Source organism: Pagrus pagrus (genome assembly GCF_965226575.1).
Source record: "Pagrus pagrus genome assembly, chromosome: 12".
Lineage (NCBI taxonomy): Eukaryota > Metazoa > Chordata > Actinopteri > Spariformes > Sparidae > Pagrus > Pagrus pagrus.
In genome coordinates this window covers 12,869,935-12,884,989 of record NC_140196.1, presented here as the reverse complement: position 1 = coordinate 12,884,989, position 15,055 = coordinate 12,869,935, and the positions used below count along the sequence as shown (strand labels likewise).

The 15,055-nt window shown below is 40.3% G+C and overlaps 1 protein-coding gene across 1 annotated transcript; it reads right to left on the bottom strand.

Annotated features, from left to right (window-relative positions):
• Positions 1–423: 423 nt before the first annotated feature.
• LOC311267272 (aquaporin-1-like) lies at positions 424–3,123 on the bottom strand. The gene is made up of 4 exons (XM_084370241.1): positions 2,374–3,123; positions 1,545–1,706; positions 1,230–1,310; positions 424–1,003 (listed from the first exon to the last, which is right to left on the bottom strand). The coding sequence occupies exons 1-4, from the start codon at positions 2,812–2,814 to the stop codon at positions 824–826; spliced, it is 864 nt and encodes a 287-aa protein (XP_084226367.1). The 5' UTR covers positions 2,815–3,123; the 3' UTR covers positions 424–823.
• Positions 3,124–15,055: the final 11,932 nt, after the last annotated feature.

Sequence of the window (15,055 nt, the reverse complement as noted above, 5' to 3'; positions counted from 1 at the left end):
ACTTAAAAGAACAAGATAAAAGACCAATTTTAACAAAGGTGGGTTCTGCATTATTCTGTAAAGTTGATGTGTGCTGAGAGGCCTTGTGTCAAAATTAAGTTTTTCCACAACCTGTGGCCATGTACGTGCAGGCAACAGGGTACATTCACAATAAAAAGAGGACTGGTGTTGGGGTTTTGCCCTGGGGCTCCCTAAAAGGTTAATCAGTCCCTGGATTACCTGTACATTTGCATGCAGTCAAAGTTTTACAAAGCTAATAACTATCCAGTTAGGAAGTGAGTGTTCATTCAACTTTTTTTTTAAGAGTTTTGAATTTGTGTAGCTAATTGGTTTGTGCTGATTCAGTAGAGAGGAGAAAATCTAATCGAATCAAATACCGAGCATTTGTTTTACTTTTGTAACAAGAAAACACATAGAATAACATCTATTTACAACAAGTGTTTTATTTACTTAAAAAAGTGAGAGACATTTCAAAAGTGCACACACAATACATTATCCATCAGAAATAAAAAGTGATACAGGCACATAAAGTATACAAAAAATGGCTCATCATAGAATACTGATATGGGACACAAATTTCAACAAACTTCACTGCCAAGATCTTTACAACCTGGACTTGTTCGCCCGAGCTGCATTGTGTGTGGGGTCAAAAAAAGGAGTGAATTAGAAAGAGACACTAACTGACCCATTACCACAATCCTCATTGGTATTTCACAACAGCACAACAACACTGACATCCTACACTAAATTCAATAGCTTCTTTTTTATTTTTACAGGAGTATAGACATGTACAATGACACTAAGTGGTTATGTCTGTGTGGGACTATTTTGACGTCATCTCCACAGTCGCAGCCTCATTGCCTCCGTTAACGTCGTAGTCACCCACTGGACCGCTGACCAGGACCTTCATGCGCTCGGGGAAGTCATCAAATTTGGGGGACAGCAGGAAATCGTACATGAGAGCTGCTGCTACGCCGCCGCACATCGGCCCCACCCAGTACACCTGCAAATGGATAACTCTGATCAATCTCTGGATTCATCAATTTCATCAATATCTTAGCCTAAAACAATAGGAATCTATAACTGATTAACTGAAGAAGGATTCATGGGTGAAGGAGTCGTCTGTCTGTTACTGAGTTATTGAATTATTTAAGCCTGACATGTAACATGCATGCAGAAAAAATGTGAGGCACGCATAGAGAGCTTGTGTGCCTCTCTGTCTGACTTACCCAGTGGTTCGTGAAATTGTTCAGGATCAAAGCCGGACCAAAGGAGCGAGCGGGATTGATGCCACAGCCTGTGTAGCTGATCTGTAATCAACAACAAAGAGACAACATGAAGAGAATATCTTCAGCTACATGGTCTGGTGGTTTAATAGTGCAGCAGGGGGTGAGGGGCATTAGCTAAAACAATTAAAATGCATGAAATTCTGTCACTCCAAGAGCTCCATCATGTGTGCTGCTTGTTTACATTGTTCACATGTACTGGCCTAATCCAAGATAAACATGACACCGTTTCGGGTACGGTTGTGAGGTGCACCTTACCGCTGCCAAGTGTCCCAAGCAGACCGAGAGGCCAATGGCCAAGGGTGCTGAGCCGGTGACATCACGCCGCCTTTTATCAGTGACTGCAATGACACACAGCACTAGCTGGAAGGTTGCCAGGAGCTCGATGCCCACGCCTTGGCTGGGAGTGACACCAGTGAGCTGTGAGAGTTAGAGAGGAATCCAAAACAACAACAGTTTGTCAGTCTGCGTCGGTTAGACGGATAGTTTCCCATCATGGCCACTTCCCATGTAGCCGCAGCTGGCATCGCCTCGGAAGTCTGACAGCTTTTTAGTGCCACATTGCTTATTCATTCTTTTTTATTTGTGGGAAACCTGATTGTTGTTATTCGGTGTAATTTAGCTGTGGTACCCGACAGGGCAGTACTGTTTCTCTAAAATGAGCTTGACACTCACATGCTGTTTGGTTAGAAGACAGCTGATGTTACACATTACAGAGAACCAAGGGAAAATGTTGCATTTTGAAGGTTTTTAGTATATAAATTTACCAAGAGCGCTGAGGAGAAATGTCAAGGAGATGCATATTTTTTGCAGGTTCTTTCAGCTGTTCCAGTGTGCAGTGTGCTTTAATCATGTGTCATCACTTTTCAATAATAAGCAATGACAGAGTGTCCAAAGAAAAATACAAACAGTGCCAAATAAAGTGCCTACATCCTCACTGAAGTCTCAGTTTTTACTGACAGGTCAACTTTACTCTTAAAACATACAGTTGCATCACATTTCCTAGTACTGAAGGACGTTTTAAAGCTCTACATTTTAGATCATCAGATGCTCTGTCAACAACAGTAATATAAAATGTTTCACTTACAGAGTTGAGCCCCAGTCCATCAGTGGTATTTGGACGTGTTCCATACACAATGCCACTTGCCAGGGCCGAACCCAGCATCTGGGCCACAATGTACATGACCGCCTTGAACACGCTGATCTGGCAGCTGGCGAGCATCCCGAGGGTGACTGCAGGATTCAGGTGGGCTCCGCTGATGTGGCCTAAACTCTGAGCCAACGTGGCGATTGCCAGTCCGAAGGCCAGTGACACCTTCACTTCCTGGTCTGGCTTGGTGTTGTTGGGGTGCCCAATAGCTGTGGAGATGCTGAGGAAAATGAAAAGGGTCATGCCAACCAGTTCTGCCAGAACGGCCCTCCAGAAGTCCTTGCTCTTGAACTCTCTCATGGTGGTGGCAGTGTTGCTGTCCGGCTGTGGGTTTGAGCTCTGGAAAGTGTACTCACAAACAACAGCGACAGGCTGCATATATAAGGCCTGAGCTGATAATGGTCAGTGGGCGGGCTTTAAAAAAACTGAAAGAGAGGGCCACACTGAATTAATGAGAAATCCAAAAGACTGGTCTCTCACTTCCCTCCCTCTGCTCCCTCACCCTCCTTCCTCCTCTCTCTGTCCTCCGGCCCCTCTCCCGGCACCTCCCTGCGCACCACTCTCTGCTCTTTGGACTTTTGTCAGTAAAAGAACTTGGTCCTGAAATAGCTGTATCCAAAGGTACATCTTCCACTCGCACAAGCATGTGCAGTTTTACTACTGAGCTCCTAAATGTGAGTTTTCAGTCGAAAATTGTTTTGCGTTAAAACCAGATGAATTCGAAGTATTTTTAAATGTAATTTGTCTTATTTATGTTTGAAAAACAACAACAACAACAACAACAACTTTCTCAATGTGTCTTGTGCTACTTTGGACTTAATCGCACCATGGATGACTGACAGCACATAAGAGAGAGCCAGAGGGAGGCCAGGCAACTCCCAAATAGTCATTTCAGGTCTCACCCTTCCCTCCCCAAAGGTTTTCAAGCTTTTACAAGACCACCCAAATGATAGCTCACATGCCAGCTCTGAGACACTTAGAGACAAAGAAATAGAATAAAAACAAAAGTTGGGAGAAAAAAAGCATTTTTTTTCTTGTCGGTGTTGCAAAACCAAATAAAAACAAGCCTCTTAAAAAAAAAAAAAAGGATTAAATTTGTGACTTTCAAAACAAGCAGGACTGATTTTAGACGACTGATTTCTCAAACAAAAATCAAAATATGTAGCATGTCGCAACTCATTAACTGGAAGGATGTTTTGCAAAATAATTTTTGGATGTTTTGAAGAGTGCAATAGTATCGGAGCAGAGTAAAACATCAACTCTGAGAAATGAGCTGCCTGTTGCACCTGGTCCCCAGCTCAAGGGGGTGTGACGGCAAACAGCAGCCAGACCACTGCAAAATATGTCATGGAATTCACTTAACTACTACTGTGGGTGTTTCTATGTCTCTGTGTGTTCTGGTTCTTGGGTAAACATTTATTTTATTTTCATTATATCAGATAGTAAGTGTCTGGTTTAATTCTAATTGAACAGTGTTTATCATTCCTCAGGGGTGTAACGCTTATTATGAAGCTGACTCAGCCTGCAGGTTTGTACAGAATGTATCTCATAGTTGTGACTAATTCTGTCATTGCTATAGAGGATGTCTCATTAACTAGTTTTAGGTAGCATCAAAGACAGATGAGGAAAAGCTTCATGTCCTTAAACAATTTTATGACCTTTTAATGGTTAACTGTGCCAGTTTGTACTCTAACAAGCTTACTGGGCTCACATTTGGCACATTCCTGACATTGAGAGTGGCAGGGACAGTGACAGCCTGTTGCAAAACCATAGCTGACGGATATCTTGCAGTACCATGAAACATGCTCTCAAACCACAATGACTAATGCTTGGAGGGCAACTGGTAATCTACTTAGCTCAGCGCTTGGTTGAATAAAATGTAGGCCAGACAGCACTGGTCAATATGTCATGACTTACTTGTTTTAGTAGAAATTCTAATGACTTGAATGATAAGATGTTTTTTGCTTACCTTTACCAAGCAATATGATTCATTCCCTTGTACTTTATGATGTAATATCATGGATAAATTACTGAATGGACCTGCTAGACATTGCGTCAAGGGTGAGACATAATGACCACAAAGAGACACAACATTGGCTACAAAGAGGAGCAAAAAAAAAAATCAAAGAGACATAAAATAACAACAGAGAGAGACACAAAATGACCAAAAAGTGGTACAAAACAACTGCAAAAATGGGAAAATCTATTACATAGAGACATACAATAACTGGAGAGAAATGTAATATGACCACAAAAGAAACTGAATGCCACAAACAACACAAAGAGGCACAAACACATCTAGAAAGAGCCACAAAATAACCTCAGAGAGACATAAAACTTCAGAAACATGCACAATGATCATGAAGAGGTGTATAAAAGCCAAAAAAGGAGCAAAACAACCAAAAATAGACACAAAATAACCATAAAGAGCCACAAAACCACAACGAAGAGATATAAAACTTCAGAAAGATGCATACAGTCACAGTTACATCGAGACACGAGACACAAAGCCACAAAGAGACAATACATTACTAAAAATAAGGTGCAAAATTACCAAAGAAACACAAAATCACGACAGAGACACAAAATGGCCACAAAGAGACACACAAAAACCATAAAGACACAAAAACTACAACTACAAAGAGATAAAAAGTGACTAGACACAGAGGTAACACAACCACAAAGTCTGTTATTTGTTTGTGTAAGGGGCTAATGTTCATATTTTGTGTCATATTCTGACCACGAGTAATAATAATAAAATATATATGTATAAATGTTTAAGTTTACCAGCTGTAATATCAAAGTGATGCTTATACATGAATGCGATCATAATCAAATGATATAAAATACAATAATATGTATATGTATATAAGATCAGACATTTAACTTGTGTTAGACCATAGGATATCTAGCAAAAGCACAAAAGCTGTGTAAAAATATCTGTTTTTACTTTCATATTACGTCACATAATAGTTTTGCTCAGGACACACCTACAGCTCAACTTTTTTTGTTGGCATTTTCCTCTACTGTTCCTTGCTGCCCCATGCAGGAACAGGATGTAGATAAGCACCACTTTTCAGTAAAGAATGATGACATATCCTCTTTAGACTGGAACCAAATACTGTTTGATTTGGACATTCGTAAGCAATAATACAGCATGCTTGGCTGTTGCTCTGCTCTGTTTGCCAGCTTTGCTTTTATCAGTATAAGCTGCTGGAGAAGTGTTCAGATCCAATACAACAGAGTCAAATACTCCATTACAAGTAAAAGTCCAACATTCACATTTACTTGGTGGCACTTTTGCTAAATAAAAGTACAGGATGAAAAACAAAAACTAATATTTTCGGGGTATATTTTGCTGTACAAACATCTGAAGTATTTAATGTTTATTATTTTTATCTCACTATTACTCTTCATACATGTTCAATTCATGTATAAAATATGCCATGAATTGATATTTTTATTTCAATTCGCGTCTGGATTTATTTGCCTTTGATTAAACACCAAATACTTTACTTTCCCATTTTATTTATTAGTATATTCATTTTTAAATGTATTCATTTATTTACATATTTATTTCTGTATAATTTCCCCCCTGCATTCCCCACATTCATATCCAAAAACATATTTGTTTCTGTATTTGCTTTTTACATTTCTTAATGCCTGTCTTCTTCATTAACCGTTATTATTTATGTATTTTTGATTTTGGCAGTTTCAGTCCTCCATAAAACTGCAAGTAACGAGTTACTTGGCCTAACTATAGCTAAAAAACATGTAGCGTAGTACAAAAGTACAATATTTCCTATTTTTTACCTAATTTTTACCTCTCTGCAGTGCTAACAGTAGCATGCTAATAAAAGCATTAAGCCAAAAGTACAACGGAGCCCAGTGAGCAGCAGATGAAGCTAGCAATCCACATCCGAGGCTGTTGATGACTAATCAGTTCATTACAGCGAAAACTGTTTAATCTCACTAAACTCGCACAGTTTTCAGTTCCCTGAGTTCAGCACTGACCTGAGTTTACCTGATTTGTCTGATAATCGAGCGAATGTGCGGAAGGATGTGTGGGAGCCAACAGGAAGCATTTTATAGGTGCAGCAAAATAGGAGAAGGAAAATGGAACCTCTTTTTTTGGCATTGATCACTTTCATTTTCCTCCGCAGTTTGTCAAAACATGCAAAATAGAAGGAGTAAAAGCAACAAAAACAACAACAGCTTCGCCTCCATATTATTGTGGAGCATGTCCAGGATCATAAGAGTGTAAGAAATTACATTTAGTTTTTAAACTCCTCTGTGAATTGAAGTACTGACTAATAATGTGGGTCTGTTTTGGTTATAGTTACCCTGTGGTTTTTTTTTTTTTAATCTTTATTAAATAACTCAGTTAAGACATCAGCATGAAAAAAAGCAAAGAACTTAATCATATCACTGACTAGATTTATTTATAAGTGAGGACCGACAAATTGAGGACCAACTTCCTCTAATCTGTAATGGAGACATGAATTTTAAAAATCCTGAACCAAAGAGATTGATGTGTTTGGATAGAGGAACATTTCTCAGACCAGTCCTCACCCTCGATTTGTCCTGTGCACATTTTGTTCCAAGTGTGCTCTTGCATACCTGATGCAATTAAGTGTTGCATCAGGTATGCAAGTGTGCATGTTCAAAACTCCTTTACTGTATCCGCTGTGCTGGAGTGGCACTGGAGCAATAATTTCCAGGACACACGTGGCCCGAGGACAAGGTTGAAAAAAATAGTGCTATAATTGAAGCGCAGAATAAACTGTGTGAACGCTGGAGAGGTGAGAGTTTGGAAAGCTTTATGGCCAGAGGTGTGCAGCTGTGCAAAAGCAGCACTGCAGTCAAAATGACATGAGGTTGGGAGCCATACAGTATATTGTCGGGGCTGGCGTCAATCAAACCAGCTGCTCTCAGTTCCTTTAAAAGCAGTGTGCTGCCAGGGTGAACGCACTGCTCTTCAGTGGAGAGAAGGCTAACAAGTAATGACTTACTAACATTTAAAAGAGAAAACTTGATGACTGATACAAACTAATACATGATTTATTAATGGCAATTTGTCACATCTCAGTAGTCACATCTGATAAACATTTTGTACGCATGCATTCTACAGTCACATTTTCCAACCACTTTTCTAACATGAAATTGGAAAGAATGAAATTAACTCAGATTTACAGATTTACAGAATGATCAATCTGGGACATGTCCAAAATCATATCAGAGTATTTCAGATTGAAAATGTCAAAAATACATCCAGTGAGCTTATACATGATGCAATGTGTAATGTGTAATGTTCAGTTATGCAGTTATCTAGACTCTATCATATTTCTGGGGGTATTTGGTGAAAGCACAATCTATGCTGCACTATTTTGCAGTTTTGTCGTTAACTTGGTTAATTAGTCACCCAAATTAGAGGTCAAGCCACTTGAACCTGTGGTGACTTCGATTATCTCTCTTGATAATCGAAATGCATGAACATCAAGATAACCCAGATGCCCCCGAAGTGCAATAACGCAAACCATGTTTTGTGTTGGAGGGGACTTGACTGCTTCAGTGAAGTCTTAGGAGATTGCAGTTGGGATTTTTATGCTTTCTTGCTTTGCACTTTGTCTGTCCTTACCTCAAACACCCCTCAGTGGGAGAGGGAGAGTGGGAATATCTGGGAAAAGCAGCCATCAGGTGAGGCCTGTTTTGACATTATGGCATGAGTGCTAAACTTTCCTAAACTTTCCGCTAAGTGTTTCCACAAATCTTTCACAGTTGACAGGATGACAGATATCTCTGCATCTTATCAGACTCTCAGACCACTCCACCTTCGCCTCTGCTTACATCTTCTCCGAAAACATACCTTTCCCGGAGCACGTGGAGTGACGTCACATCGGACTGGATTGCGAGGTGCTCAGATCACCGGTGGAGGAATGTTGAGAATGCTTATAAACACTCAAAGTATTAAACACAGTGAGGAGCTCCATGTGAGTGATTTATGTAAGAGTTGATATAAATGTTCTGTAAACCTTTAAAATGTTCAGCTAATGGACGTGACGGTGGTAGCAACAGCGGAGGGTGAATGTCAGGGGGAGGTCAAGGTCATGGTGGGCTTGATTATCGCAAGAGTTTGTTTGGTATTTAGGTTCAAAGTTGACACATAACATAAACAGAGGTTGCCACTATACGCCATAATAATCCACCCATGCATGCACGGTGGTACATATAGCCATGAATAACTGCAGTAAAAGTCTGCAGAACGATGTGAAAAGTACAAACCGCTCAGCTCTCTCTGACTTGTGGGAAAATCCTTCATTTCTTCTCATGGAGGTGAGTTGCATTCAAGTGGAACTGCTGCTCATTCAAATTGTAAGTAAATTATGCCATTTTTCAGAATTGTTCAGTTTGCTTCAGTACTGCCAAATTTGAATCTGCAGCCGGCTGATACGAGCCGACATTTACCGCTAGGTAGGAAGATGGAGTTCCCTTCTCTTTAAAGCTTCATGCAAGAGTGCACCGCTTAATTTCCAGTTGCTCGCTTAAACCGTAAGCATTATTCTTGCAGTAACAGAAAAGAAAGTCTGAGAGCAGTTCATGATGGATGAATAGTGGTTTGGGGAACGCCATAACAAATGTTGGATCTCTTTAAAGCTTTAATTGTCAGACCACAATTAACAACAAAGCCAATTCAGTCAAAGCTTGACAGGACAGAGTCATCATAGTTTAGCCCATTTCGTAGGTTTCAAGTGGTTCAATGAAAAAGGTAAAGATGAAATCAAAACATGCGCCTGTTCCAAGTGTTTGTCAGGAGTACTGTGAGCTGCTGGTTGAACAAACAGACCAATGGGGTTAAAGGTTGAGGAGCGTGAACAACACAGAAATCCAGTGACCCGCAAAACCGCCTCTGACAGTCAGGAACTCATTTTACTAATTGCTCAAACTTATCTAATTACAGTTTGGTCACAAGGTATTTTGTGTCCAAAGGAAACATTCCTCGCCGCAAAACAAACACACCACATTTGCATTGCTGCTTTGCATCACTTCCTCTGAAAAAAATGAATACAGTTTTTGTTGAGGCTACAATAGAAACAGAAATAGGAGAGAGCACGTGGTCGATACGTTTGCTCTGAAACAGATGTTTTGATTGCCGGGATAAAGAGAGGTCATTCTTCGCAATGACCTCACGCTGACAAGGAGAGGAATTTAGCTGCAGGCGTGTGAAAGCAGGACAGAGACAAAAGAGCCAAATGACTGGTTCAATAATTTGAGAGCTCAGATTCATGCGTCTGACTGTCATGTTACCCAGAATAAACGCAAACACACTCACACTCTGAAATCACCCATAGTGAACAGCTTCCCTCAAAGGCTTCTATTCAACCGAGAGACGGTAACATTAGCTAACAAATCACAATCATGAGACTTGCTGCTCGAGCTCGGGTCAGCGCTCTGGTCAGTTATGTAACTAACACGCACCATCTGAAAACAGAGGCCCAAATTAGCTTATTGTCTCTTTATTCTCAGAATCATAAGGATTCATAACCATAAACACTCCTTCGATCCATGCGCTAATTTTAGCATCTTAAGTTTTTTTTTTTTTTTTTATGTCGTGATTGATCAGATTTTTCCTCAAAAACACCAAAGTGGTGAAAGAGCCTCACGTCCAGATATTGTTAGACCAGACAGGTGAGTTATGACATCCCCGAAACTTCCTGCTGCCTCTGCGTCATTTTTATTTGTTTATAAAATATCCAAGGTGTAATGTTTGGTGTGGCTGCCCAGAATAGGAAGCATTAGCAGGTCTAATGTCGCTTTAATGGTTTTTGGCTTATCTGACTTCCACAGTGGGAGCGTAATTACCGAGTTATAAGGTGAAACTGTTTATTTTTGCAACAGCCATCGTAGGATATCCTCTTATTCTGCATGTTGTCTCGTCTCAGGGGAGCAGTAGTACGTCTGTGTGCACCTCCCTGACATTGATCAGGACATTCTGATGTGTATTCCTTCAGGCCAACCGTGCAGATCTGCTGTTCTGTTCATAAAATCGATTTTGGTGCGACACCTCTTTATTCTGGCTCGTTCTAACACCATTGTGCATTCAGCTACTTTATCTCTGTCAAGGAAACGTGTCAGTGCAACAAATGATTTTCCAAGCACCCTAAAAATGGCTTTTACAATAGTTGCAACAGTGTCCAAGTAGTCTTATCTGTGTCACGTCCATATAACTTTAAACATTAACCGATTAGCCTTTGAAGGGATCTGTACGTGCTCGTTCAAGATTTATCTCAATCGTACCCAGCTCTTTTTTTTTGGTGACAAGTTTCCGTGTTGAATCGAACCAGCCTCTGCAATTTGCAGCCGCGGGCTGATGCTTACACGTGTCCATCTCCAAAGAGATTTATATTTCCACTCTGTGTTCTCCTGAGAATGGCAGACTCACAAAACACACAGGGGGGCTTTTATTGGGCGGATCAGTTCCCCTCAATTGTTACGTGTGGCCACTGGCTCTTTGCCTATTTATTACCATTGCAAAGGCCCTCGCCAGTGTCCCCCACCTCTACAAAACCTATACAAAAACATTTCTGAAAGGCTTGGTCAGGGGTCCTGTGATGCCGTGGCAACAGCTACAACATTATAGACTTCTTCCCGCTTCAGAGACCATATCATGTTTTACGCATCTCTGTGGCGAGATCACCAAGGAGACCTCACTGACTAACCAAATCAGGATTTTGGCGCAGCGGAGCAGCTCAGTGATGTGGAATTGATCACGAGGTTTGTAAAAGCACGAAATTGAAAATGGTGAAAAGCTGGCACGTTTGAAACGCAAATTAATTGACGGTAGAAATGAGAAAATATTTGTTCTCGGTTATGGACAGAAACTTCACACCTGGTACCATAATAATGTCCTGTCTAGTGTAGCAATCTCCCCATAAAACCTTTCTTCCCCTCAGATAACAGCAGACTTATCAGGCCTTTATGGCTAGCTGCCATCCTGGATGCGTTGAGACCACATTAACTGCTCTGGCATGAAAACAAGTTTATAAAATAATAAAATGATTGTGCGCCAACTGATAAGGGCGGACTTTACACTGTCTGCAAGCTCATTTCTGGCTTTAATCCAGCGCGTGATGATACAATATTAGCTCTAAACTCCCTCGTGAGGCCAATTTGATTTGATGTGTTTATTTACATTCCATTTCTGGTAACAGCTGGAACACAGAGTGCTCTGGGAGAGATACTGTTTTCATTGATTCATATACGTCCGCACATCGCTGCAGTCCAAAGATCACACCCAAATACTTGCTACATGTGAATAAACATATTTCATTCAATATCAATTACATTATTGGCCTCTTGTGCAGTGGATCCAGCTGTAAACATAAACCTGACATTTTAACTATGGAAGTGCATTGACATGACCCTACGCTCTGTCTTGCTTTGTGTGGAAAGTGGAAACCAAAACCGATTCTTGAGCTGCTGTTGCTTAAGAGCTGCTGCTGTTCTCTAGCAGCTGGTTCTTGACCTGCAAATGTGCCCCACTTTTCACCAACCAGTAGCTAAATTTTGGCCGCGCCAAGTCAAACCGTGCAGCACTGATTTAGTTTCCACTACCAGTTTTATTACGCCAGGTTGAGCTGAGCCACTCCCAGGATGGACTGTCTCCGGAATGGGGCCAAAGCAATCCTGCGCCGCCTCCGAAGCAGGCTGCAGTGACTTTCTCGCATGGTCGGCCAACCCGTCATGACTCCTGTCTCTCCCTCGAACAAGCTTGTGTTGCAATACTCAGCTAATGTCTGTGCCAGAGACGGGAGAGAAAGATGTTTTTTAAAGTCAGCTCCAGGTCATTTTGTAGCTTTAAAGTGAGTCTCTGTGGTCCGAAGTTTAGTTTCTCTCCTGTGCTCTGATATCTGCTGTTTTTTCACTGTTTCATCGTGTTTGCTTTCAGCTGTTTCAGGAGTCGCGTTAAGTTGCTCCTGGTGAAAACCCAACATTTCCTGATTTTGCTGTATCACAATAAAAGCTTTTAAAAACAACTAAATAGCAAGGGACTTTTATTGTGAAGAATTTTTGGGAAATAAAACATGTTTACACCGAGTTAGCGCAGCTTCCTTAGTGCCTACTTATCGATATAACTGCAGGGAGGATACTGTTACTGCTGGAAATGAGTGTGATGAGAGCTGAATGACCTCTCTCACGTTACACATAACCATTTGATGCATTATTAACATGACAAGAATGATTAGCGCGGCTTTAAAAAAACTGAACAGAATATTTAATACAAATAAAAGATGTAGATGTATATTTCTCTCCCAAATAGCAAACCTCTGGTGAGGTTTGCTTACAATGAAATAGTGGTATCAGGGTGATCTGTCTTTCCCAAACAGAGCAGCACTTACCGTTATTTATGATGACCTGACAAAATCCCTAAACCTCTGAGCAAGATGATTCCTCAGCAAATACATGTTTGACTGGGACGCAAGACATGCACTGATCTATATACAGCATAAATTGTGGGGAGGCCCCCCTCTGGTAAAAGTGGGATTCTCCATACGCCACGTGCAGTAAATCTCTGAGTGATATATAATATATTACTACAACATAAATTCATTCAAACATCTCAGCAACACTAAAGTGCTTGAGGATAAGAGGCAGCAGTAACTGCTGGTACCGTTGTCTCTGCTGAGTTATTCATACTGTTCAGGCAGAACTAATCAAATAATGGGTTTTACAGGCATGGATAAAAATATCCTGTAGCAGTTTCATAACCAGGACTTTCAAATAAGAACTAAAAAGAAATAGCAATTACAATGTGGAACTAATCCGGCAAAAACTTAATGAAAGTGAGGACAAATTTTATGGTGAATGTGGTGCTTTCACGAGTGTCATCTAAGGTAGCACCAGCACTGATGTCATCCATAGTAGAGTCTACAAAAATCAACATTTTAATTCTATTTCTCTGTAGCTCTTTCTGAGGTTTCTTCAGTTATTACCTGTTAAAACGTTTTTGTTTTGGAGGCGTTTTTCCCGATTCAAAAGTCAAGGACAGAGGATGTTGTTTGCTGCACAGGTTGTAAAATCAATTTGAGGCAAATTGTGATTTTCAGGCCTATTTAAATAAAATTGACTTTAGTATTTAACCTGTTTTCCTTTGATCCCTCTGCAGTCTACTAATTGAATAGGTTTAAATTGCCAATCCAGCTGATATTCAATGATTCAGTTACAATACCCCTAGACTAAACTTGTAATTAATTCTAAGAACAGTTTTTGTTAAAGCAACACGCCTGTCAATTCCAGCTTGCTAGAGGCATTATTGTGCACTCAACACTGAAACAAGAAACCTGTTCATCTTTAAAATCTGCACCGATTATGATGCTAAGCTTCCGATTTCTTTGATCAATGCCGGATGATGTCTTAACTTCTTTTAACCGCTGCTCAGAGGCTTCTTTGTCTCTCTCTTCCCCTTCAGTTGTCAGTCTGTTTGCATCATTGTACAGTGTTTTGCTCTCTATGCACAACACACGGACCCTTCACGCAAAATCACATCTATTTGTAAAGCACCTGCTACAACCTAAAAGCATGAAAGACCATTCACAAAATGCAGCAGTCCTCTCAGCCATCTGACTGTACTAAATTAAGCGATTCAAAACTTTTAAACCTGATTTGATTTGAGTTGATGCAGCAGAATACATTCACTGAAGACACGTCTCAGAGAACATTTCACAAAATGCCTATGCAAGGATTAAATGAACACTGTTAAGCTAAACAAAGCAGCCACCGATGTAACATCATCAGCGTTCCATCTATCTGTTGTGGCATGGCTATCTGAGTGACTACTAAACATCCTGCTGCGCACAGAGGTCTGGCTAGATATGAGAAATGCCTTCTAGGAAATGTTTTTAAAAACTGTTGAGTAATAAGTCATCTGTACTTGCCGAACCCATTTACTTAAATGAAATATGATTTATTTTGTTAAAGCGTTTGATAGGGATAACGCAGTTACAGTAGGCAGCAAACACACTGTAGCAAGAGTTAATTTTCAACTCTTGTCCCTGAGTCTTGACACGTACATACACTGTAATTAAAATATACAGCTGGCAGTGTTATAAAACCATAATGCACTGTAGGAATGGATATACAATAAAATATACTTACCACAACACACATACCACAATAAACAACACACGATACACCAAGAATACAATTAGCTAAAAATGGGTACAGCTCTGGTTTCCCTTTAGCCAACACTTAACCTCTTTCGACTGCTACAAAGATTTTATATCTGGAATTTGTTTTATTTCAGTTAGTAATGTGTTCAAGTACTTTATGGAGACTGCTGCTTGTCCTAATCTAGACCTATAAATGTCTTCATCTACTTCAGTTTTATGAGAATGCTGCAACACTGTTTTGCTATGAAGCTCTAGAAATCTTTGTAGACGACAAAACTTAACCCGACTTCCATCGGCATGGGGTTGAATAGATAATGAACTTTTTGGGCGAACTTGTCCTTTATGTGGCAAAATCTGTCAAGACTGACAAGCTGAGCACATCTTCATAATATGTGCTTCGTAACAGGTAACTAGCATGCTCTTGGGCCTGCATTAACTACCTTAAACAACCA

Excerpts from the sequence above, each read along its gene's own strand:
- LOC311267272 (XM_084370241.1), bottom strand. The coding sequence starts at position 2,814 with ATGCAGCCTGTCGCTGTTGTTTGTGAGTACACTTTCCAGAGCTCAAAC. Across the intron at positions 1,707-2,373 it reads ATGGACTGGGGCTCAACTCT|CTCACTGGTGTCACTCCCAG; the intron begins GTAAGTGAAACA and ends TAACTCTCACAG. Across the intron at positions 1,311-1,544 it reads GCTTGGGACACTTGGCAGCG|ATCAGCTACACAGGCTGTGG; the intron begins GTAAGGTGCACC and ends TGTTGATTACAG.